Source organism: Quercus lobata, chromosome 2 (assembly GCF_001633185.2).
Source record: "Quercus lobata isolate SW786 chromosome 2, ValleyOak3.0 Primary Assembly, whole genome shotgun sequence".
NCBI classification, from domain to species: Eukaryota; Viridiplantae; Streptophyta; class Magnoliopsida; order Fagales; family Fagaceae; genus Quercus; species Quercus lobata.
Window position 1 is genome coordinate 75,483,611 of NC_044905.1, and position 24,952 is coordinate 75,508,562.

The 24,952-nt window shown below is 33.4% G+C and overlaps 1 protein-coding gene across 1 annotated transcript in view; it reads right to left on the reverse strand.

The window, feature by feature from the left end:
* LOC115976622 (ankyrin repeat-containing protein At5g02620-like) overlaps positions 1–10,448 on the reverse strand; it is a 61,205-nt gene extending 50,757 nt beyond the window's left edge. Inside the window, exons 1-2 of the mRNA XM_031098038.1 lie at positions 9,182–10,448; positions 7,154–7,797 (exon numbers count right to left, since the gene is read on the reverse strand). Of these exons, the coding sequence (XP_030953898.1) occupies positions 7,154–7,736 (583 nt within the window). The 5' untranslated portion in view covers positions 7,737–7,797; positions 9,182–10,448. The remainder of the gene's footprint in view (positions 1–7,153; positions 7,798–9,181) is intronic.
* Between the last annotated feature and the right edge of the window lie 14,504 nt (positions 10,449–24,952).

Here is a 24,952-nt window from a genome sequence, read left to right on the forward strand (position 1 = left end):
TATCCTCTGTGACTCTTTAAATTGTTCATGTCCTTCATTTTCAGCAATCTGCTCTTCCGTAGTCTGTCTCTCAACCTCTTGCTCCAAACTCAGTAGAACTTCGCTTCTATACCCCGGCTTTAACATGGATATCTACAACAAAAATAAATTGAATGGTAAAATAAATTAGTAAAAATAATTTTTGCTAAACAAATACCTAAAATTGTAAATTAATTTTTATCTTGAAAGTTGGAACATGCACGGGTCCCTACGCAGTCATGCCCATCTTATCAGTTTGATATACTCCTTCCATCCCATTTTGTTTGTTCTCTATTCCATTTTAGGATGTCCCAAAATATTGTCCTATTTTTAAAAATAAAAAGTCATTAATTTACTAATATTCCTATTATACCCCTATTTTATTAATAATTCAATTTTTTGATAAATTTATTTAAGGGTAGTTTTGGAAACTTATACATTTTTAAAAGGTAGACAAGATAATAAATTATGTTCCCTTAAAAAGTTTGACTTTTCAAACAGGACAAACAAAGTGGGACGGAGGGAGTATATATTTGCTAGATTTAATTTCGAACATTTTAATCCATATCCAAGGAGCTCCTCTTTCTAGCTATTTACTATAACGAGTCCGTTTGACAAATCAATGTATATGGAGATGCTATATTATAAATTTCAATTAAAATTATCACACACATTTTTTTTTAATTGAAATTATGAGTTCAATAAATATATGTATAATAGGGTGAGTGTAACAAACACTATCCTACAACCTTGACATTTCCAACTGTTTTGCTATATATGAATCACTAAAAAAAAATGATTCAATTTTCAAATCACTTTTGTATTGTCATATCAAATTGTAAATTTTATGTGGTAAATTTTTTAATATTTTAGCATCTTTCTCCAACAAAATATCATATCCTCTTCCTTTTACTTTGTTCTAAATTTAGAACCTAATAATTTTGGTCATTATTTAATAATATTTTATTATGATTGAATTTGTCTACAAGACTAAGCTTCAAATATACGTGATGATGGCCTCTCTTTAGTGTGTGTGTATATATATATACACACACTGATATATACTGCATTTACTCTACATGATATCAATACAAACTAATATGTTGCATATTCAATTATATTACTTAATTAAATTGCCTTCTTTTTAAACAGATCCATTGGCAGGGGCGACTCTACATGCAACTCAAGGTGGTTACACACTTGCTAAAAAAATATTATATGCTAAACTAATATATTGTGATTATCTTAATAAAAATTTTGAACACCCTAACTTAAGAATTACAAAAATTTGATTTTAACAAAAATAAGAGTAGTGCTACACTACACATTCACAAAATTTTCACAATAAATTTAATATGGTAAGCTATTATTAGTTCTAATTTAGGCTAAATACTAATGTGGGGCCAGAGAATTTGTGGTCCCGACCCACTTCCCGTTAGGGCCCAATGCCCATGCCGAGGAGGATAGTTGCCGAGGACAAGTGGTGAAGGTCCAAGCGGCCTAGAGATGCAGCCGAGGATGACCTTGTCCTCGGCATCCTACGGGCCAAAAAGGAAGAACAACACATCATCAAACGCAGTCTTCGAAACGCTCCCGAAAGAAAAGGCGAGTGGAGTGGGACTCGTACGAGGGTACAGTGTGGGAGTGGCTCAAGGAAAAGACGTCACCTCCGCATTGAATACGCCAACAAACGTCTTAGCCACATTGATGGGAAAAGACCCCTGAACAGTGTGGCTTCGGTTATTGCAACTAACAGAAAGTAGAGAGAGGCGGCTGATGGGACGGACACTCGAGTAGTTACTTGCCTGATCGACAGATGGAAGGCCAGGATCAACTGAGAAGGACTATATAATGTAAAGGTTCATGCCCCACGGTGGGGGGGGGGGGGTGGGGGACATATCGTCTCCCGGACCATTGAGTCCTAAAAAAGGAGAATAATAAGAACATGAAACTTCTCGGACGAGGTCAAAGGACCGGAGCCACCCAGGCCGTGCCGGAAAGAGTCTTGTTAGATACGCCAGGTTCACCCTCGTGCAAATTACTATGAAAGCCATGATTAATCACCGTCCAGTGTCCAAGGCCTAACCTTTTAGTCTACTCTCTACAAATTTATTGTTTGGACCTTTGACATTTGAACCCAACATACCAACTTGGGGTCGTTACAAATTGAGTCCTTACAACTAATATTATTTTTTTACCCACTAATAATAGCTTTTTGCATAAGATTTATTGTAAAAATGTTGTAAACGTAGCATTACTCCAAAATTAATTCTGGCTCAAAATATAATTCTTAATCCTTTTTTTAAGCTTCAATAACAACAATAAATATCAGCCCAAATAACAACAAACATAAACCAAACAAAAACAATACAAGACCAAACAACAAGAAGTAAAAAAATTATTCAACAAAAAAACCTATTATAAAACAAAAAGATTAAATTTGTAACTCATTCAAAGTATTTAATAAAAATAATTTCTAATTTTATTTTTCCTTGAAAAATGGTACCAAGAAAAATATTGTGATAATTGAAACTTGTTAGTGATCACCCTAAATAAAATTCTTAGAGCTGCCATTGTCCACTGGTAAATGGTTAAATTTTTTTTCATCTTATAAATATTAAAAAGACATTAAGCACTCATTTGGGATGCACTTATAAGTCAACATATTGCTTATTTTCCCTACTAGTTGTGGGTCACACATGAGTCACATATTTATTTTATTTAACTTTTGCATATTTTTCATATTATTTGTGGGTTCCATGTGATTCACGTACTTATTTTATTTAATTTTTATCTTTTATTAGTATTTTCAGCAAAAAAACTAGATAAAATTTTTCCAACCGGATAAGCTTATAAGCTAGGTTTTTGTTTTTTAACTTTTAGGTATAGCTTTTTAAAAATTAATACCTCTTACTTTTTAAAGTACAAGTATGCTTTAGCATACTTTCACATCAAATGTAAGTAATAGAATTATTTGTTAATTTAAGTGGGATCATATTCACATCAATTTTAAAATATGAATATCTCCCCCCTCTATGATATTTTCAAAGGAATTCAGAAGAGTGACATTTTCCCAAAGGGGTTTAGATGATCACCTTGTAATTATTACTTATTGGGAAATATAAAAATTAAAATTATTAAAAAAATTAAAAGAAATAAAAAGGATTTTTTTTCCCTAAAAAATAAGAAGGTAAGAGGTTAAAAAATAATTTATCATCTTAACTTTTAAATTCAAGGAGTAGCAATTGCACCCATTCAAATCTTTCCGAAATAATTTCATTCATAGTAATCATGCTTATAGTTTTTTTGAACTTAGAAGTATGTAGTTAAATGATTGAATTTATCATTTTTCAATAACTTAAACTTTTTAGAAAATTGATAATTTAGAAGTATATGATTAAATGATTAAATTTATTATTTTTTAATAATTTAAAATTTTTCCAAAAACAGTATTTTAACATAGTTTTACGAGGCTTACCCTTATTGTAATATTAATCCACCAAAGCACCGTTATTTCAATCCACCAAAGCCTATCTAATTGAAGAATGTCAGCAACGGTCTTCCCTTCCTTGTTCGTAGCCCTTTTTTCAACTCTCGTATCACCTGCAAGCAATTTCAATACTTTGTATCTCTTTTTGATGGCAGCAAGATGCATAGCCGTGTTTCCTTCGTCGTTTTCTTGCTCATTTATGAGATCCTGAAAAGCTAAAGATGAGAGCAATATTTTCACAGCTTTTGTCCTTCCACTCTCCGCCGCAAGATGAAGAGCTGTCCTACCTCTGTTATCTAGCAATTCACAAGTATATGGAAATTTTTCAATGATTGCGCTCATCACATCACAATGTCCTTCCATGACTGAAATGTGAAGAGCAGACATGCCCTGAATGTCCAGCTTGTAAGCAAGGGAAATATTATTATTTTCCAAAAATAGTCTGACAACTTCGAAATTGCCAAAATATGCAGCATAATGCAGAGGAGTCCAGCCAAAGTCATCAGCTTTCATAATTGCGTTCGGAAATTTGTCCAACATCTTGCGCACAAAATCTACAAAGGAGAGAGAATCATGTTGTTAAGAATTAGCTATACCCATCCCAAAGCCTAGGCTCATAGACAATATCTTGTTTTTAGAGGATGAGAAGTGAGAACCTCGAGTCTACTCAAATATAATTTTCATTCATTTCCGTAGTTTCCCATCCGTTCCTTTTAGGAACTAGTGGGTTCCTAACACAAAGATAAGGTAAAGATCATAAGAATAGCAACTAGTTTTAATCTAATTAGTTTCTAGCCCAAATCCGATCTAGTTCGAAATCCTACTAGATCAAATCTAAATCCAATTGAACTGACCCGTTTGTCAGGACTCAAGTCTGTCTACATTATCACAGAAACATAGAAAAACTTTGTAACAGTATGATAGAACAAAAAGAGAGAGCGAGTATATATCCCTAAGGGAGATGGATTACCTGCTCCGGTAATGTCGAGTTAAGGGAGATGGATTACCTGCTCCGGTAATGTCGAGTTTGCGTGTTTTCAATTGTGGGGATCCAAAAATGTTCAAGCGGGTTTGTATATTCTGCCACCAATCATTGCGAATGGTTTTAAACCGACTTCCTGTATGAAATAGCCAAGAATAGCTGATGATACCCGAAAACAAAACAATTAAAGTAACTAACACTGAAGTGTATATAGGAGAAGAAAATATTGCAAGTTTTCTCATACCATCATAAAATATCAATTTTGCTAATGACAGATTTGGCTTCCTATTTTCATAATTTGGTGTGTGCCAGTGGTTTTTTCTTTTTTTATATGGTGTGGGAGGGTAATTAGTAATTACAATGGAATAGACAAATTTCTATTAATTTTGTTTTAGTCAACAAAAATTAAGGGAAATTACATTTTATCCCTTAAACTATACACATTTTACACTTACTAAACTATGAGAATGCATACTTACCCTCCTGAACTATACCATTTTTTACACTTACTTTTCCAAACTATAGAATGCATACTTTACCCCCTAAAACTATATCCATTTTACATTTACCCTATAAATTATGAGAATGTATACTTATTTCTCTAAACTATTATTTATAAGATGGGGTGCAAAGTGTTATACGAGTAATAGTTTAAGGGGGTAAGTGTACATTCTCATAGTTTATGGGGCAAACATTATGTAGGTAATAGTTTAGGAGGGTAAAGTGTAATTTTCCTAAAAAAATAACACATAAAAGGACATTTCTAGTTGAAAAGCATACGTTATGTCCAAAACTAGAAAGTTGAATATTACTCTAAGACACAAGTTAGGAGCATTCACATTAGTGCTTATATAATAAAAAAATACCACATTTTAGCTAACAAAGTCCAAAATTCACTCACTTCAGTTCATACAAAGTTATGTAAAAATACATGGTTGTTACAGTAACTGTGTAAATTTACATTGGCAATATACATTTTGCATTTAATTTTTTTAATTTTTTATTTTTACATATCTCGAGGATGAAAGAAGAGAGTGAATAATGGTTGTTTTGCAATAAGAAAAAAACAATTAAAAAATCAAGAAAATTGATATTTTAATGAAATATATTGTAAAATAAATAATTTGACGTGGGGTGTTTTGAAAAGTGATTATATAAAATAGAAAAAGTAGCTAAGTTCTTATGCTAAAATATATAAAAATTTTGCATGAACTAATGTAAATGCTCAACTCATTGTAGAGTATTCGCATTAACTTGTACAAAAATTAATATCTATTTTAATATAAGAATTTACTTTTTCTATTTTATATAATCACTTTTTCAAAAACACCTATATCAAATTAATTATCTATTTTACACCATATTTTATTAAAATATTATTTGTCAATTTTTAATTACATTTTCAACGAATCTCAATATGAGTAAAGAGATATTAAAAAATAGATTTGCATATGAATAGTATTTCTATATATTTATGAGGCTATTGTAGCTCATGACCATGGGCGGAGCCGCGGGGGCCAGGGGGGGCGAGAGGGGGCAGTTGCCCCCTGACCTGCCCCAACATTTGTATATAATAGTATAATACTAGAGTTTGATGTTAGAAAGCATAAGTTTTTCCCCCTGCAAATATCAGAAAGCCTATTACTTTAAGAGGAAAAAAAAACAATCACCATACTAGTTCTTGTCTTTTCCTAGCGGGCCACTTAAATAGTTAAATTCACTATTATAAAATTTCTTTGCTTTTCACAGGGTCCAAGTACATAGTACAAACTACAAATTACAAACTAGTATTTTTAAGACATAAAAAAGGTCAATGATGAAAGAATTGAAATCACCTTCTTTTTGTGTGTAGAGCATTAAAAAAAATTCTACTTTGTGTTCTTTCCATTCAGGATGTAAACCACAATATATGATTTAAATTTTTTTAATGATCCACATGTTTGAGGTGATGTGCTAATTTGAGAAATATAGTTAAATTGTTGTGAATTTTTATTGTGTCCTTGACATGACTCATATTTTCTTCTAATTTTTCACAATTTCATACACTCTCAATAAATCTAAATTTTAACTACTTAAACAAATAAAGAAACATATGCTTAATTCTACAAAAAATTTTAAAAGAATTCAAGGCACTAAAATATTAATACAACTTTATAGGTATATTATTATATTCTTAACACTCCTACATTAATTTATTTTCTCAATTTATTTTAATTTCAACATTATGTATTTAGATTATTTTATTATTATTATTGTTATTTACTATAATTTGATTTTTTTTTTTTGTTTTCTTTATTTGAATGATATGAAATATATATACACACACACATGTAGTTAATTGAGCTTATGAATAAACATGATCATAATAATGAGTATCGAGGTGTCATTTAATTTTGCCCCCCCAAGTTGAAACCCTAACTCCATCACTGCTCAAGATATCTTATTTTACAAAAGTTTACATGGATTTATGTGACTTGTGACTGATTTTTGAGGTTGTAAGTCCAAAATTTATCACTTGTGGTATTATATATGGACTCACGTGGATACACAAAATAACGTAAATTAAATTTTGGCCAAAACAAAAAAAAAAAAAGTATATATCATCCAATATATATATATAGCAAAAGAAAACGTCTAGGAGACAGTTGAAGATATATACTCACTAATTTCTACGCGAATAACTGCAGCATGCAAGGCATTCATTTTGTTCCTTCCCTCGTCGGAGCATTCTGAAATATCTAGGATACGAAGGGCGATTTCAAAAAATCCTCGATCCACTGCCAGGAAGAGTGGGGATTCGCCAGCTTTATTTGTAATTGAAGTCAACCCTGGCTCTTTCCTAATTAGCAAATCCACAATGTCATCATGAGCATGTTTTACAGCAAGATGCAGTGCAGTGTTCTGCTCCACATTTTGCGCTTTTAGTAGCAACCGTTTCACTTCAGCTTCTTGGTCTATTGCACGATCTATTAGAAGCTGTGTCATACGAAAATGCCCTAAGCTTGCTGCAATATGTAGTGCTGTGTTGCCTTTGCAATTTGTCGCATGCAAAGGTGAATGTGGATAAAGCGAATCGAGGACCCTTTCCATAATCTGAGCCTGTCCAGATTTTGCTGCCACGTGAAGAATACAATTGCCACTCCGTGTCACGTGCTCAAGACTTATTAAAGCCCCATCCCTAATTTCTCTATTGAAACTGTCAATATTCCCAGAAATTGCATCATCGAACAGTCTAGCGGTATTCATTGCTAGTTTCTTTGAATCTAAAGAGTGGCTTTGTTTCACAAAGATAGCTATAAACTTAAGTCTGTATCAATGGCGGAGCCAGAAATTTAAGTCAGGGATAAGATTAAAAGGCAAAATTAAAAGTAAAAATTTAATATAAAAATATTAATCCATATTAATAACAAAGTAAAAAAAAACAACTATATGCTAATGTAATTTTCATACACAATTCAACATAAAATGTAAGTTGTTCTTACAATTTTTCATATTTTGAAATCGCCGCATAATTTTTTCGTACTCTATAATCTTAAATATGTCTTTATTAATATATGTCAATAAACCATCATTTATATATTGATCTTCCATTCGATTGTGTAATCAATTATTAATTATGTTCATTGCTAAAAAAAATTCTTTCAACAATAGTTGTTGCAACTGGTAAGATCAATGCCAAGATCACTAACGAGTAAAATAATGGATATAAAACATCATTTTTCATCTCTACCATTATTTTAATTTGGAGTGTAGGCCTATTTATGTGTAAGAGAAGCTAATGTGGGAATAAAAAATAATAAAAAAATAAAAATAAAAAGAGAGAGAGAAAAGTTATTTATCCTTTCATGTAGGAGGCAAATAAGACATTTTCGTATAATACAGTAGTATTGTTAAAGAAATTTTTGAAAGTTCAGACAAGCACCTTCTGGTCTGTATTTATGGCAATTGGCAAATCAATATATATTACAAATAATAATATATTATATGGATTTATGTATATATTAAATGCTATAAATGCTATAATTTAACATCAAATTAAAAAAATGCGCCCTCCATCAAAGGTGCTTTTGACATCTAGCTAGATAGCAGCCACTATAGCTTAAAAAAATTTTTTGTTTAAATGAATAAAGAATAAAAAAATAGAAAAAAAATTAAATAAAATGTTAAAATATTAGAAATTTACATGTTAAATATATTATAAAATAAATTAATAAAATAAATAAAATAACTTTTTAAAACGTTAAATACTATATTTTATAATATTCTTAACAAGAATGCTCTCTCAGTAGTTTCATCGTGACATGTTTACACTTATAATATGGACACCGTACTGTCTGACCCAATTAACTGGAAACCATTTATCAAAATGATTTTTTTAGAATCCAAAACCTGCCTATGCAAATAAGTCAGTGAACCGGATGAACCAATGTCGAAACGCTGGGAATGAAAACCGTAAACGGTTCTCCTTATCGGCATTGTTAAGAAAACCCCAAAACTCCAAAAGAAGAATCACTTTTTTTTTTTCCTTTTTATAGAAACAAAAGAAGAATCACTTGATACAAAGAACCAAAAAAAAAATAGCAGTATAAGAATAACTTATCTCCAATAATCTTTCTAAAAAAAAAAAAAAAAAGACTTTTTACAAGATCCCTCCAAATAGAAAAAGAAAAAAATCATAAATTTTCTCTTACACAGCCGTAGTGTCCACACCGTAATTAATAACTCAAAAGTTTGCCTCCACAGGTTGTCAGATGCCAGTCACAGTCCTTGTCGTGTTCTGCAGCCTCCATTCGACGACCGGTGATCGAATTTCTCCAAAAACCAGTGGGCAGCGGCGCTGGATCTCTCTTTCTCTCACTGTTTTGGTTTTTTTTGCTAAGATCTCTCACTTGTTTAAGTCTATCCATTCATTTGGTAAAGTTTAAAGTCTATCCATCCATTTAGTAAATGGCGCCCACCCCTTTGTGTATTACACTACCCACAGACCACAGAAATCCGATTTTTATTGATAAGTACTGTTAACGGGTACTGTTATCGATCCGATTTTTATTGATAAGGAAATTAATAATAAGTAAATTACAGAACTATTTTTACTGAGGAATGAAAAACGTTTTTGAAAAGTTAAATTTGCTACTTATAAGACAAAAATACCCTTCTTTCATCTTTTAACTCTTCTCAATTTTCTCTCTCTGGTCTCTACTACGTCTGAAGCTGCTCTCTTCTCTTTCTTCTTCTTGTCTCACTCCTTCTATCTCAGTCTTTCTCATGCTTCAATCCAAGAAACAAAAACACCACCACCACCACCACCGCAACCACCAGATTTGTAACCCTCCACAACCAGATCCGTCTCATTCCCTCTCTCTGCTATCTCGGATTCTCTCTCTCGTCTCAGCCATGGCCGAACCCTTGGGCTCCACCCCCGTTTCTGGTAGTGGCGCTCACCTGCGCCACCACCACCACCACCACTAGTAACCGTTGGCCTCCCCTTTCTCTCTCTGCCTTTATTTCTACTTTTACTTCCTCTGTTTTTTATTGTATCTAGGTTGTTTTGGTGACTGGGTTCAATTTGGGATGTGAAAAAGCTTTGACAATTTGGCTTAAGTTTGAAATTTGGGGCATTTGAGTGGATCTGGGAAAAAAAGATAGTACAAAACAGAGTTGAAAATGTTGGTAAAGGAAAGGAAGAGGGAAGAACTTTAAAAGGGTATTTCGGTCATGTTTGCAAATGTGCGATTTTTTATTCTCCACCGACACTTTTAACTGCTGCTTTACCAAGTTTCTGCCGTTTTTTTTTTCTGCTTGACTTCGTCAATTCACCTGTAGTCTGCATGATTTGATTGATTTCGGTCATGTTAGCAAATGTACGATTTTTTATGATCCACCGACAATTTTAACTCCTGGTTTACCAAGTTTTTTTCTGCTTGACTTCGTCAATTCACCTGTTGCCTCTAAGATGTCCGCAGGAGGGATTGCCCATCAAATCAAACTCAACCCCAAAAACTGTTGTAATAAAGTAATTTTTATATATGTAAATAATATTGTAAGATTTAGGACCCGTTTAGTTTAAAGGTGTCTCAGTTTTCATAATTCAGTACTTAGTTTTCATAACTCAAACTCCACTGTCACTCAAAAAATCCAATACTTTTGTTCGGTCACAAAACTCAGTCATGTATCTTAGTTTTTAACTTCACTTTTTACCAAAATAATGGACCCATCCACTGACACTACACAAAAGAATATGGTTGCTACTCAAGTTCCTCTCTTTTTTTTCCCTACTCTTCAAATCCAGCTACACCGAAACCCAGCTCCACCACCACCAATGACAAACCCTTCATCTACCACCACTAATGGCAAACCCAGAAATCCACAACGACAACCACAACCACCATCACCACCACCACCACCAATTGCCCTCAACACAACCACAACCTCCACCAAAAAATCCGAATGAATCAAAAATCTAAACCCACCAACAACCTTCAACCAAATGTGTTTGATTGAAGAAAAAAAGAAAAAGAAAAAGAAGAAGCATCAGGTCTCATCGCGTTACAGCCATCACCGCGTGAAGAAAAAAAAAAGAGAAGGAGAGCTCTGGGTCCGATTCACCAGCGAAGCTTGATCTCTGGTCTTGGCTTAGTCTAATTTGCCGGTGAAGCTTCCGATCTCTGTGAAGCATCAGGTCTCATGATCTGGCCTGGGCTCAGTCCAATTCACCGGCGAAGCTTGATATCTAGTCTTGGCTCAGTCTAATTCGTTGGCGAAGCTTGATCTTTGGGTTGGAGAGAGACGTTACTTGATGGGACAAAATCAAAACCCAACATCGACGATCATGGTCTTGGTGTTTCGAGGCTCTCACTTTGATGGTGGCGGCAGAATTGGGCTGAACCAGAGAAAGGAAGAAAGAAATAACCAGACAAAGAACCAAAGAAAGGAAGAAAGAAAGAAAAAACAGAGAGAGAGAGAGAGAGAGAGAGAGAGAGAGAGAGAGAGAGAGAGAGAGAGAGAGAGAAAGAAAAAAGTCGGAGAAGAAAGAGAGAGGTAACACCATCAACACATATGGGCCTCACAGAGGTAAAAAATTTACAATCTTGCTATTGAGTTATGTATTTCAGAAATTGAAAACACCAATTTTTTGTTTTCGGTTTTCATCACTCTCACTCAAAATTTTTGAGTTTGAGTGATGAAAACAAGAATAGGAAATCAAGCCAAACAAAAAAAATTGTGTGGGTCCCACGTTTGTTGATAACTTAGTTATGAGTTTTGGATCATATCACTCAAAACACCTCTAAACCAAACAGGCCCTTAGTTTTGAAGTTGTTTTTGCTGAAAAATATATTTGCAGGTTTCATGAACAGTGCACAGGACCTACTGAAAAGCGTGAGATGCAACTGAGAAGTGCTTTTCAGCACTATCCAAACGTACACTAAATTTGGTTGTAAAGGTAATAATTTGAGTTCATTATAATTTGAGATACTATATTTTCGAATCACCAAAAAAAAAAAAACATAGGGGTAATAAAAAAATTAGGCAAAAATCCAAAATTGACCCTCTAACTTTTAGCATTTTTCATTTCAATCATCTAACTTTCAGTTTTATCATTTCAGTCCTCTAACTTTTAATTGTTGTCAATTCGATACTCCGTTAAACCTCAGTTACCTACTGCCGTTAAGTGAGCCAAAAAGACGTCGTTTTGGCTCTTTTTTTATTTTTTATTTTTGTAATTTAAAAAAAAAATTAAGAAAATTGTTATTAAAAAAATAATTCATTTTTTTTTCTCATTGTCTTTCTCGTCGGATACTCTCGCTTTCTCATTCTCTCTCTCTCTCTCTCTCTCTCTCATAGTACCTGACTCCAGATCCCCTTCCTCTGTCGCCTAGGTCCCCTGTGGCTGGAGCTCGAGTCCATTTCCCCAACCTAGAAGACGCGATCGAAGTGTTCGTCGATGGGTACTCCATGAAAGTCCCAAAGGGCATAATGGTCCTTCGAGCCTGCAAAATCCCCGGCGTCGATATCCCTCGATTCTGCTACCATAGTCGCCTCTCCATCGCTGGAAATTGCCGCATGTGCCTCGTCAAGGTTAAGAAAACACCCAAACCCGTCGCCTCTTGTGCCATGCCCGCTCTTCCCGATTTGTTTTCTCTCTCTCTTTCTTCTCGCTCTTCTTGCCGCTACCGACCTAGATGGACTTTCCCTTCTTCCCCCAAAATTCATAGTTTAGGGTTATGGTTAGCACTACCTAGATTGTGAAGGAGATGATCAAGGGATTTTGGGTATGAAGTTTGTCGCATGTGCCTCGTCAAGGTTAAGAAAACACCCAAACCCGTCGCCTCTTTGGGTTTCAGATTTTGGTGGAGTGAGTGATGAAGAGAGAGAGATGGAGAAGGGGAGGCCAGCGGTGGCAAGGAGGTTGTGGGTGGAGACTGGCGGCAGCGGCGAGGCCTTGCACCACGGCACTGTGAGACAGAGAGATAGAGAATGAGAAAGCAAGAAAGAGTCCGACGAGAGAGAAAATGAGAAAAAAAATGAACATTTTTTTTTAATAACAGTTTTCTTAATTTTTTTAATTACAAATTTTTTTAAAAAGCCAAAATGACATCGTTTTGGCTCACTTAACGGCAGTAGATAACTGAGATCTAATAGAGTACCAAATTGACAACAATTGAAAGTTAGAGGACTGAAATGAAAAAGGCTGAAAATTAGAGGGTCAATATTGGATTTTTGCCAAAAAATTATTTCATCAGCAAACGCATAATACTCATCACATTTATAACTTTTTTTGTGATTGAAAAATGTAGTGATCCCAAATTATAATGGACGCAAATTATTAAAATTTAGCCAAAAAATATAAGAGTCTCTAAGCATACGCATGAGCGCCGCTAGTGATAATTGAAAATTATAAACCTTTACACAAAAAAAAAAAAAAAAAAAAGGAAGAATAAGAAGAAGAAGCTAGTTTAGAGTTGAGGATCCTTGTATCCCATTTTCTATGGGAGTAAAAAAAAAAAAAAAGTCTACGGTCTAGTGGTTAAATAATAGAGTAAAAAAAAGAGGTGAGAATGTGGATGAAAAATTTGCCATGGTTTAAAATCATGAGACACAATACTTAAAATTGTTGTGGGAATATCCATTACAAAAATATTGTTGTGCGAATGTCCATTACCAAAAATTAAAAAAAAAAAAAATCCAAATACACTCCCCATTTTGATTATAAAAAAGGGAAAATATATTCTACACAATATAAATCTTCCCATTGTAATTGTGATTTATTTTTAGTTTTTTTTTTTTTTTTTTCACATTATTTTTCCTAAACAGGAAAAAATTATGAAACTTCACAACATAGTCCTCACACGAAAAATAAACAAAAACAAAACATAACTTTTTTTTTTTGAGAAGACAAAAATGAAGCCACCATAAAGCATTTCCAAATCCATTCATATGGATATGACTTTATGCATTTGATGTATTATATGAACTTAATTACATTAAGAGGATGGGTCATATTAAAGAGAGAGAGAAAGGGCAATAGATTTCATTGAAAATAGTAAGCTAATAGATTTCATTGAAAGTAGTAAGCTTGTAACCACATATTTCATATTTACTTAATTTTCTAAACTTCCCTTGCCCTTCTTTTATCCCCTGATCCCCTTCCTAATCTCATATTCCTCCTAAAATGGTAATAGAAACAAATACCAATGCCTTGGTGCAAATCAAACTGCACTTATGAATTTCAGGAAAATAGTTTTTCCTGCTATCATCATCTAGGGCAGACCTCCTAGCTCTTAAGACAGATAAAAAGAAAAAAAAAATTAGACAATTCATAGAAATCAAGGCACTACCTAAAAATGTCAATTAGATTTCATGGAAAATTAAAATGTAAAATATTAAGATCAAAGAATGCTAAAAAAAAAAAAAAGATTCATGAAAACTAAGTCTTCCACCATGAAATTTCTAAAGCATCAACGTGTAAAAAAAAGTTTATGGTTCCTTAGCATCCAAAGAAACAATTTTTCTTTAATTGAACAATAACCAAAAGAGAGAGTGTTTATTTACTCAAGTGGTATCTAATGAAAATTGTAATGCGCACAAAATGCCTCTCCCTTGGGCTTGTTCATATAGATTTACTACATCATTGAAAGTCCATTCTAAATCAAATTGTATATGAACAACAACCAGTTTTCATTTTCATGTGTATTGCATCATCCTATGAAGGAGGGGATCCCAATTAAATAAGAATTACCAATCAAATAAACATATAGATTTATGTATTTAAAGTGTTACCTATTAATTATTATAAGATTTGGGAGTGAGAGTTGCACTTACTGCGTATAATAATAACGACTGCAGAATTCCCTAAGGAAAGTGGCACCACTGCATATGTTCCTAAAATAAAAGCTGTCATCAATGTTTAGATAGACCAATATGCCAAAGCATGGGCATATATTGTAATTTTTCAATTAAAGAAAAAGTGTTAAGGCTTTTTTAACTATAGGGTGAAGAACAAATAAAATGCTAAACTTATACGAAATTTTTATCATATGTCATTGTCAGTGTCAAAATTTTGGGAACCTACTTTAACAAATTGTAAACACTTCAATTTTCATTTTCAAAAAAAAATTAAGGGGGAAAAAAAACCAAATATGTATTGTTAGCAATATTCATTTAAATGCTACTCTGCCTATCTGCCATTGCTACTGCAAACTACAGTCACGTTGTAGTGATCGAGTTTGGGGTTGGTTTGTAGTTGTGGCCTTGTTGGGAAGGAGATGGAATGGAAGAAGAAGAGTCAGGAGGCAGTTTTGGTGTGTAGTGTGTGCATAGGAAACATATGAACTCTATGTGGGTTAGTGGGAGGTTTTAGATTTTTGGGATTTGTATATGTGTTTATCCCAGCTGGTTTTTGTATTTTGTATTTTTTTTTTTTAAATTTGCACAAAAGATGGGAGTTTTTTTTTTTTTTTTTTTTTTTTTTTTTTTAAATTTTTTTTAAGAATTAAAAAAAAAAAAAAAGTGGACGGATGAAGATTTTTTTAAATTTTTTTTTATAGTTAAACCTATTTAATTGATGTGATAATTCATAATCTATTTTTCTATTTAAAAAGAAAAATAAATAAATGTATAGTTGGTTTGAAGAAGTGGGTTAGTGAGAGAGTATCTTATTTTGTAGGTAATGTTTTAGTGCAAGTTAAACATATATTTTTACCAAACTATCATTTAGTTTTGTCCCTACCTGAACATAGGGGTGTAAGGGTATTTTGAAAAAAAAAAAAAAAAGTCCAAATAGAGGAAGCCTTTTAAATAGTAGTATAGATACTGTTTAGAGAATAAAGAGTACATTTTATCTTTTATTTACATACTTTTTTTTAATATATTTTCTAACTGACTCTCTATTATTTCTTGTGGGGCCCAGCAATTCGTGGACCAGGCCCATTTGCCCTTAGAAAGTCCGAGGGCCCAATCCGAGGAGAACTGTGGCCCAAGCTCCATGACGCCGAGCACGGACCAATTTTTGGGAGGCAGCCGAGGACAGTCTAGTCCTCGGCAGGCCCATAATTCGCCCAGAATAAAGGGATAAATTCGTAAGGAAATCCAAAATACCTTGGGGCGATTACCCTAAATACCCTTCTGGATAAGGCCCAATGCCTGGCAGAACCGTACTCTACAGCTTTATCAAGTCATCCCCAACAATTCCGGGATTAGACTGATGGGACCAATGTCAGTATTTGTAAAGACTGACCCTACACGTGGACGAAGGACATCGAACGCACACTAGTATAAAAGGAGAAGTAAGTGAATCTAGCATAGGAGGGGGAAGAAAAAAGGAGACTTCATGAGGAAGATCGCCGGAACGATCCATGCACTGAACAGAGAAAGTCCTCCGTTGGAAAGCCGGAAAGGACCATAAGGGTCCTCGGATCAAGTCCGAGGATCCCATTCTCAGAGGTGGCAGTATGGCGGGGCTTTAAACGTTTAGGCCCAGTCCATTTTCCACACGGATCTTTCTGAAATCCAGACCGGACCATCCCCCCGTGACCAAGCCCAAGCTTTTCAAGCCCACTCTCTACAAATCGTATTGTGAGGGATCTCTCCCGCGTGCACCCGAAAATGTCACTGGGCCGCGCAGGAATCGTGTCCTTACATTTCTCTATTCCATTTAAATATTATTTTTTCATTCTTTCTTTAATATTTCTTTATTCTACTTTCAATTTTAATTACTTATTCTTTATTTTATTTTTCCCTTATCTCTATACTTTTTTGTCATCCATACGTTCTTTCTTCTCTTTTTTATTTTTTTTCCTCTTTTTTTCTCCTCCATGCACGTATACTTCTTATCTTTATCTTCATTTTCATTCTTTGTTTCTACTTTTAGACATATAGCTCTCTCTCTCTCTCTCTCTCTCTCTCTCTCTCACACACACACACAGACACATACAAAGATCGTCGGCAAGAGAGAGTTAGCCTTAAACCGGCATTCATGCATGCTGCTTTGTCCGCTCCACCCCTGCTTGTCCTCCTCACTACTAAGGCTTAGACGAGTTAGATTTGCATTGTTGCTATATATATATATATATATATATATATTTTTTTTTTTTGGTTCTGATTTGATTAGTTTTAAGATTGTGATTTGAGTTTGTATTTTGATTGTGATTGAGTTTAGATAGAGAAGTTTGAGAGAGACAAAATTCTGGAATGGTTGAGATGTTTGCACTTAGCCATTGTGAACTTGAGTAAAATTAAATATTTTATTTGGTGGTTTGAATTTTTTATTACAGTTAATTGTTTTGCTCATGAACAGTAGGTTATCAGACCATGAGAGTGACTGTTCATTAGCAAACAATTTTTTGCTAATGAACAGTAATTTAGAGAGATTGTTAGAGCACCATATTGTGGGCTTACTCTAAAAAATTGTTTGCTAATGAACAGTGGCTCTCTTGGTTTGATGACCTATTGTTCATTAGCAAAACAATTTATGAGAATAAAAAATTCAACCAATCAATTAAAACATTCAGTTTTTACTTAATATTCACAACTACTACAAAGTCATCCCAAATTTTCTCTCTCTCAATCATCTCTGAACTCAAGAGGGAGACACAATCAAAACAAAGAGAAAATACAATCTTTCATATAAAATAAAACTAATCAAACCAGAACCAAAAAAAAAAAAAATGTAGAACACCAATCTGGTGATTAAGTTGCATGTTCTTAGAAGTGGGGAGGAGGACGAGTAGTGACATAGCGAAGCAAGCGGCATGCATGAACGCGGATTTAAAAGGCCAACTCTCTCTAATCTTTGTTCTCTGCCAGTGATCTATGTGTGTATGAGAGAGAGAATTTGTTTGTGTGAGATAGGGGGAGAGAAATTTGTGTGTGTGTGTGTGTGTAAGAGAAAGAGAAAGATGGAGAACTGGAGATATATTCTGGAGATGAAGAACTAGAAAAACAAAAAGTAAAAAAGAAAAGAAAAAGGTGAAGATAGATATAGGGGTAGGTGTAAGTGTGTGGAGGAGAAAAAACAAGAGAAAAAAAAAATAAAAAAAGAAAGGAAAAATAATATAAAGAATAAGAAATCAAAATTGAGAAATGTTACCTCCATATTTTCACAAGAGAAATGATGTCCACAACATTTTTACAACAAATCTTAAGTGGTAGGTTGTTACTAGTTATTATTGTTGGGACAAAAAAGTAATCTTAGTGTTAGGTTCAAATTTGAACCAATAACAACTAACCACCTATGATTTGTTGTAAAAATGTTGCGGGCGTAGTATCTCTCTTTTCACAGTACTTTCACAATAAATTTTAAGTGACAATTGTTATTAGTTGATATTGGTGAATAAAAAAAAAAAATTTAAGTGATGGGTTCAAATTAGAACTAGTAACAACTTACCATATAAGATTTTGTTATGAAAGTATTGCGAAAAAATGTTATAGACGCAACACTTCTCATTAATATATATATATATATATATTAATATTTATATATAATTGTTAATGTTGTTTGGAATTTGAAAAATATAGACATTATGAATGAATGAAGAAATATTAAAAAAAAAAAAAAAGAATAAAGAAATAATGAAGAAACGATACTTTAATAGAATAGAGAAAAAGATAAAGAGTCTATTGAAAAGTTTATTTGAAAAAGTGAGTAGGTAAATGGAAATAATCATTGTTCATTCTCCAAACTCTACAAAAATCTAGAGAGACTGCTGGAGATGCTCTTAGGGGAGAACCGCCACTTAACGTGATCTTGATCAGATTGGAAGACTTGCACCCACCATCAATCAAACCACTGTTCATATCAAATGAATTCTAGTTTGGATGGTGTTGGATCAAGTGGGTTTATCGATTTTAGTCAGATATATATATATATATATATATATATATATATGCTGGACAACCCTACTTCTATACTATCAACCTTGATAAAAAGGAAAAGATACTATAGTAAACATTATTTATAGAAACAATTGTCTATTATATTCAATCAATTTACTTCTTCTTCTTCTTCTTCTTCTTTTTATTTATTTTTTATTTTTTATTTTTCTTTCAGTGTATTCATTTCCCCGTTCTCTTATATGTATTTACACGAAGACAAAAATAATTTCCTCAATTTTCTTACTTTTTTTTTTCTTAATTTTTATTTTTTAAAAAAAAAGGGTTATACCCAACCTATCAAGATCTAGGTAAGGGTCAAAGAATTCGCCATCTTTTTAGCATAACCCATTTTTAACCTAAACATGAATGGTTCAAACCTGAATTCATCTTCTTCATTTTTCTTTTTTCTTTTTTTTTTTGAAAAAGTTTTAACTTATGGTGTCCGCTCTTGATGATAGCTCTTTATCATTAGACCAAGATACCAATCAGTTTTTGGTGTAGACGGGGATTGAATCCCAGATCTCTTATATAACCATCAGAGACTTTACCAGTTGAGCTAACTGGAACCCACAACCTGAATTCATCTTGCTTGATTCTTTTGTTAGGAATAAGCCTTGTATTAAATTAACAAAAAATGAGAGCATATATGAAATTGGGGAATATTGTGAGGGAGATAAGAGAAATGAATCAACAAACTTGCTTAGTTACTGTACTAGTTAGTTTATGAATAATTATTAAGATATATCCCAATTTTGTTATTATTGTTGGTATTTATAACATATCACTAATAGGATTATGGTCCAATCTAAAATTGATTGGAGTCAATTTCGTGTTAAAGGCCATTTTTGTTTGACCAAGGGATGCACGTTTCACAGTACACTTTAAAAAAAAAAAATTAAATGAACGTGAGTAATTTTATATTTTCTTTTGTAAATTTTATATTTTATTAAAAAAATGATTTACAGATTGTTAGATATAATTTTTTTTTTTAATAGTAATTGGGGGCTCATAAGCCTATATAGTTACAATTGTCTTATATATGTTTATCTTTGAAGGGGCCAAACTTTTGGGGTCCATGGTCCCAGCTGGTTTTCATGTGTTTCCGCATAGGTAGGGTTTGAAACAATATCATGAAGAGTGAGGAGGAAGGGGGCTATCACATGATTCACATCTGTTTAATTTTGCCTATAGGTCAACCTTCTTCAATGCATTAAGAAATTATTAGAATAAATCTCTATATTAGGACATATGTGATTCACTTGTTAGGAACATATGTCACTATCTTATGTAATTGGCTAATCCTTTGACAAAACGCATTTTACTTGTATTTGGGTAGATCTAGGATGTATTTAATACTTTAAGAAACTGTGTTTCAAGATCAAGTGTTGAAGCTATGTAAGTCTGTCCAAGATTCAAGCTGAAAAATGCAAGTTCATTAAAACTCGACAACTAGTCATCTATCGAGCTTGAAGAGTTATTCCAAGCCCGTGGCTTGACAGCAGCTCGACAGATAGGCATCTGTCGAGGTTTATGAAAAATAGAATTTCAGTTCTGTTTTGACTCTAATCCGTAATTATGTGTTTGAGTTTTCTTTTCTCACAACTCTAGACATATAAAATGACTATTTTAAGGGCCGTTAAAGGTGACATAAGTTGCACAAGTGTTGAACAAAATTTGTTCAAGCAAATTGTGACCGAAGACAAAATTTTCTCTAGTTCATCGTTCTTGTAAAGAAGTTGCTGTGTTTGTGCACCGTAGGGTTTTGTGACCAACTATCTTCTTGATCTTCATCATTGGGATGAACTGAAGAACTTTGCAGCCAACAACCTTCTCTAGTTGGTGATTGAAATCGCGTACTGGGATCCGCGCAATTGGTTAGTCACATATTGAGAGCCGTGCATCAAAAGGAGAAATTGTCACTACAGAACAAGTCTAATTGGATATTGAGGTAAGGGTTGAATTGTAGATTAGTTTAAGGTACTGGGATTCTTTTACTTGTAATCGTTTGTTGTGTTAATAGTGGAATTTTGGGAGTGGTGACCTTAAAATCACCCGGTGGGATTTTTGCCATGTTGGTTTTTCCTATTTCTAAACAAATTACCATGTCAATTTATTTCTGCTGCACTTAGTTTAATTGGTGATTTGTTTATGCTACCACATGTTTGCATGTTAATTTGATTAATTAATAAACTTGGCTAATTAATCAATTAATTCATCACAAGGGGTTAATACGTTTTTGGCCTATCACTCTAGATTACAATTATAGTTAATTTTTATTATTAACAATTACAATTAAAGTTTGCCACAATAAACCTGTTTCTATTTATATTGTTTATAATCCTTATAGATTTAGGACTGTAGTCTTACTCCATAATGTAGCATTTGAAAATTGAAACAAACAATACCCTGGATTATTATATTCATCTGTATTTTACCGAGTCAACCATTCTTGTTGTGCATTATTATTATGCATTATTAAGATATTATTAAAGCAGATCTCTAGATTAAAATTGCAGTTAATGTTTACTATAGTAAATATATCTCATTTATATACTTAGGCCTTTAGTATTACCCTAGAATCGAAAGATAATTATATGTTGACCACCCAAAATATGCTACTTACTACTTAGTACTTACAAGTCTTCATAATGAGTATGACATATTTACAAACACAAGATCCAGTTTTGAAGCTGTTCTCAACAATCAAAAAGGGTTGGTGGACTTTTTAATCTCCAACTCTCAAGTTGTTTCCGTTGGGGATATTATATAAAGTAATAATGGAAGAACAAGGTTAACACAAAAAACAAATAGAGAATGGATAACTTGGATGCATAATATCGTTTTCCTTAGACAATATTTGTCCCCCATATTATTGTTGCTAAAGGGTTATCGCAAATTTGTCCCTAAGATATAACCAAGATGTTGGGTTCTACAGATAGCAATTCTGGAGAATAACCACAGGATTTCAAGTGAACATAAGCCTCTATTTGAACCCATAGGGTTATATTTCATCAAAAGACACGTATAGAGAGTTAAAATGTTTCATAAAACCGTTCACAAGATTTGAAACCTCTTCAACCTTTCCGAACAGTCACCAAAAAAATTCTGCAGAAAATTCAGCTTTCGAGTTTCAATCAATTGAGAGGTTCTTTTGATCAATCAAATACTCTTTTCAATCGATCGAATGGGAATCGACTAGTGATCAAACCAAGCAGAAGCTCTAGGATTTTTTCTTTACCATTTCGATCAATTGAGCCAAGTTTCGATCGATCGAAAATGCTTAATTCAAAATTTTCACTTAGAAAATTCTAGAACCTGAATTTTCACTTTATGAAACAATATTCTCTAAATTCAAACAACATTATTACAACCTATCTTTGTATATATCTATATATACAACAGTTTCTTGTTTGGATAATCCATAAACTGAGTGATATCACTCAGTTTTCATGATCCACCATCCAAAACTCGTGGGTCCCGCAAATGATGTAGTGTTTGGTTTGGTTTTGGATGTTTATTTCCATCACTCAAAAACTCAAAATTTTGAGTTTGGATGATGGAAACTGAAAACACAATTTTTGTGTTTTCAGATTATGGATGACTAGTGATAGTGGCAAAATGGTAAAAAACTCAAATTTGTGGGACCCATTCTCCTGATTTGTCACTGTCAAGTAACAGTGTCATACCATTTTTTTTTCTTTTCCTTTTTCTTTTTTTCTTTCTTCTTCTATTGAGTTCCACTGGCTTCCTTTTTCTTTTTTTGTGCTTTTTCTCTATTTCTTCTTTCTTTCTTCTTCATACCCACTCCACCACCAACAACCTTTTTTTTTTTTTTTTTTCTTCTTCTTCATTCTTTCTTTCTTTCTTCATCAGACACACTCCACCACCAACAGTTTTTTTTTTTCTCTCTCTTTTCTTCTTGGTTTTGTCTTTCTTTTTTTCTTTTTTTTTTTCTTTCTTTCTTTCTTTCTTCTTCAAACCCACTCACCATGTTCATCCATGCATAAATATATACCTAGAAACAGAAACCTGCTCCTCATTTTCATGATTTTGGTCTTCGATCTAAGGATTCTTGGGTTTGGATTTGAGTTTTCTATGTTTGTGGGTTTGGGTTGGCAATTTTGGATCACCGATTTGAAGATTTTGTGTTGGTGTGTTTGGGTTTTCTGTGTTTGTAGTTGTAGTTTGAGGCTTGGGCTATGATGGAGGTGGGTTTGTGTGTTTGGTGGTGGTATTTGAAAGTTCAATCAGTGTGAAAACACTAATGAATGTTTAGACCCCGCCAATTTTAAATACAACCAATGCAAGCTTATACTCAAACAATAAATATGCAGAATAAAGAGTACAAGCAAAAACCCAAACAAATAAACAACTCTACACCATAATTAATCACAACACAACAGCAATTAAAAGGCAAGAGTAAGGGTTAGAGAGATGCAAACACAAAGATAACACCGGCATGTTTTATTGAAGAGGAAGTCGAAGAACTCGGCGAAAAACCTCATCGCCGCTCTCCTGGCGGTAAAATGATCTACTAAAGAATAAAGTTGGGATATACAAATAACAGTAGAGCTTCCAAGCCTAATCTACCCAATGCACCTAAACCCTCCAAGCTTCTTGCTCCAACAGGGTTAAGCCTAATCGTGTCTTCTTTAGCTTCCTAGATCCCACAATAAGCCCATTGCATCAACCAAGTGAATTGGTCATCTTCGAACTACTTTCCAAGCACTAAAAGACCTCCTCACATGATATGGGTATGGTGAGATAAGGATTTGGCAAGTGTACCTCTCAAGGATATGTCAATGAAGAGGGTAAGAGTAAAGGAATTTGGAGAATCAAATGTCTAAGATTGTGGATGAGTCAATCTCGGTTTTCTCTAGGGTTTCTCTCCCAAAATTCGCTCTAAAAGCTCTCTCTACATTTCGTGGGTATAAGGGTAATTATAGTAGAGTACGTAAGGAATGTGAAAAGTCATTTTTTAGCAAAACAGAGCATTCTGGCAACTCAATCTCATGAGTGGGATGAGTCGCGAGTTAACTGCCAGGCCAGACTGTCAATTTTTGTCATGTAGTGCTCCAACTGTCGTTACCCTTCAGCTTCCTGCATGCTTCACACGTGTGGCATTTTGGCGAATTGCCAGTCACGAGTCACTCGCGAGATCCAGTCGTGAGAAATCTCCAAATGCACACATTCTTGAATTTCTTCACATTCTTTCACATAGAACCCTTACATAATTTCCACCTAAATACAAGGTATCTAATTGCTAAATTACAAGCAAATTTGGCACGGAATAAATCTAACACGTGATTGAATAAATTCAACCTTACAGTATTGATGATTGAAATTTTTTTCTTTTTGTGGGTGTAGTTGATGGTTGGTTTTTTCTTTTTCTTTTTCTTTTTCCGTTTGATGGCCATTGGTGGTGTTGATAGTGGTGGGTTCTGAGTTTGCCATTGATGGTGGTGATGGACTTAAGAGAATATGAAAGAGGGGAAGAGAAAATGGACACGGGTAGCAACCATAACCCCTGTGTAGTGTTAATGGGGTAGGTTCCACCATTTTGGCAAAAAGTGGACTTAAAAGTTGAGATATGTAACTGAGTTTTGTAACCAAACAACAATTTTGGAGTTTTTGAGTGATAGTGGGATTTGAGTTGTAAGTGATGAGATTTGAGTTAGAGTTATGAGTTATGAGTATTGAGTTATGAAAACTAAGTCATGCCTATACTAAACAGACCCTTTAGTCTCCAATCGAAAAGGATCGTACCTGCTAATTCTCAAGAGTTGTTTATCTATTCCTCCTCCTTCTTCTTCTTCTTCTTTTATTTTTTTATTTTTTTATTTTTAGAATTGTTTATCCATTCCTAAATCCTAATTACCAAAATAGATATATACTTTTTTTTTAAACAAGGGTATCAAGGACTCAAGACTTGAGAGATCTTTGAATGCCTGTTTTATACAATTATTTTATGGACAAAGTTTTAAAAAAAAAAATAATAATTAAAATAATTTCCTCCAAATTCATTATTTATGAATGAAACTTTCCATGTGTTTTAAATCACTTTACTCGTTAAATTTTAAAATAAGTCATAT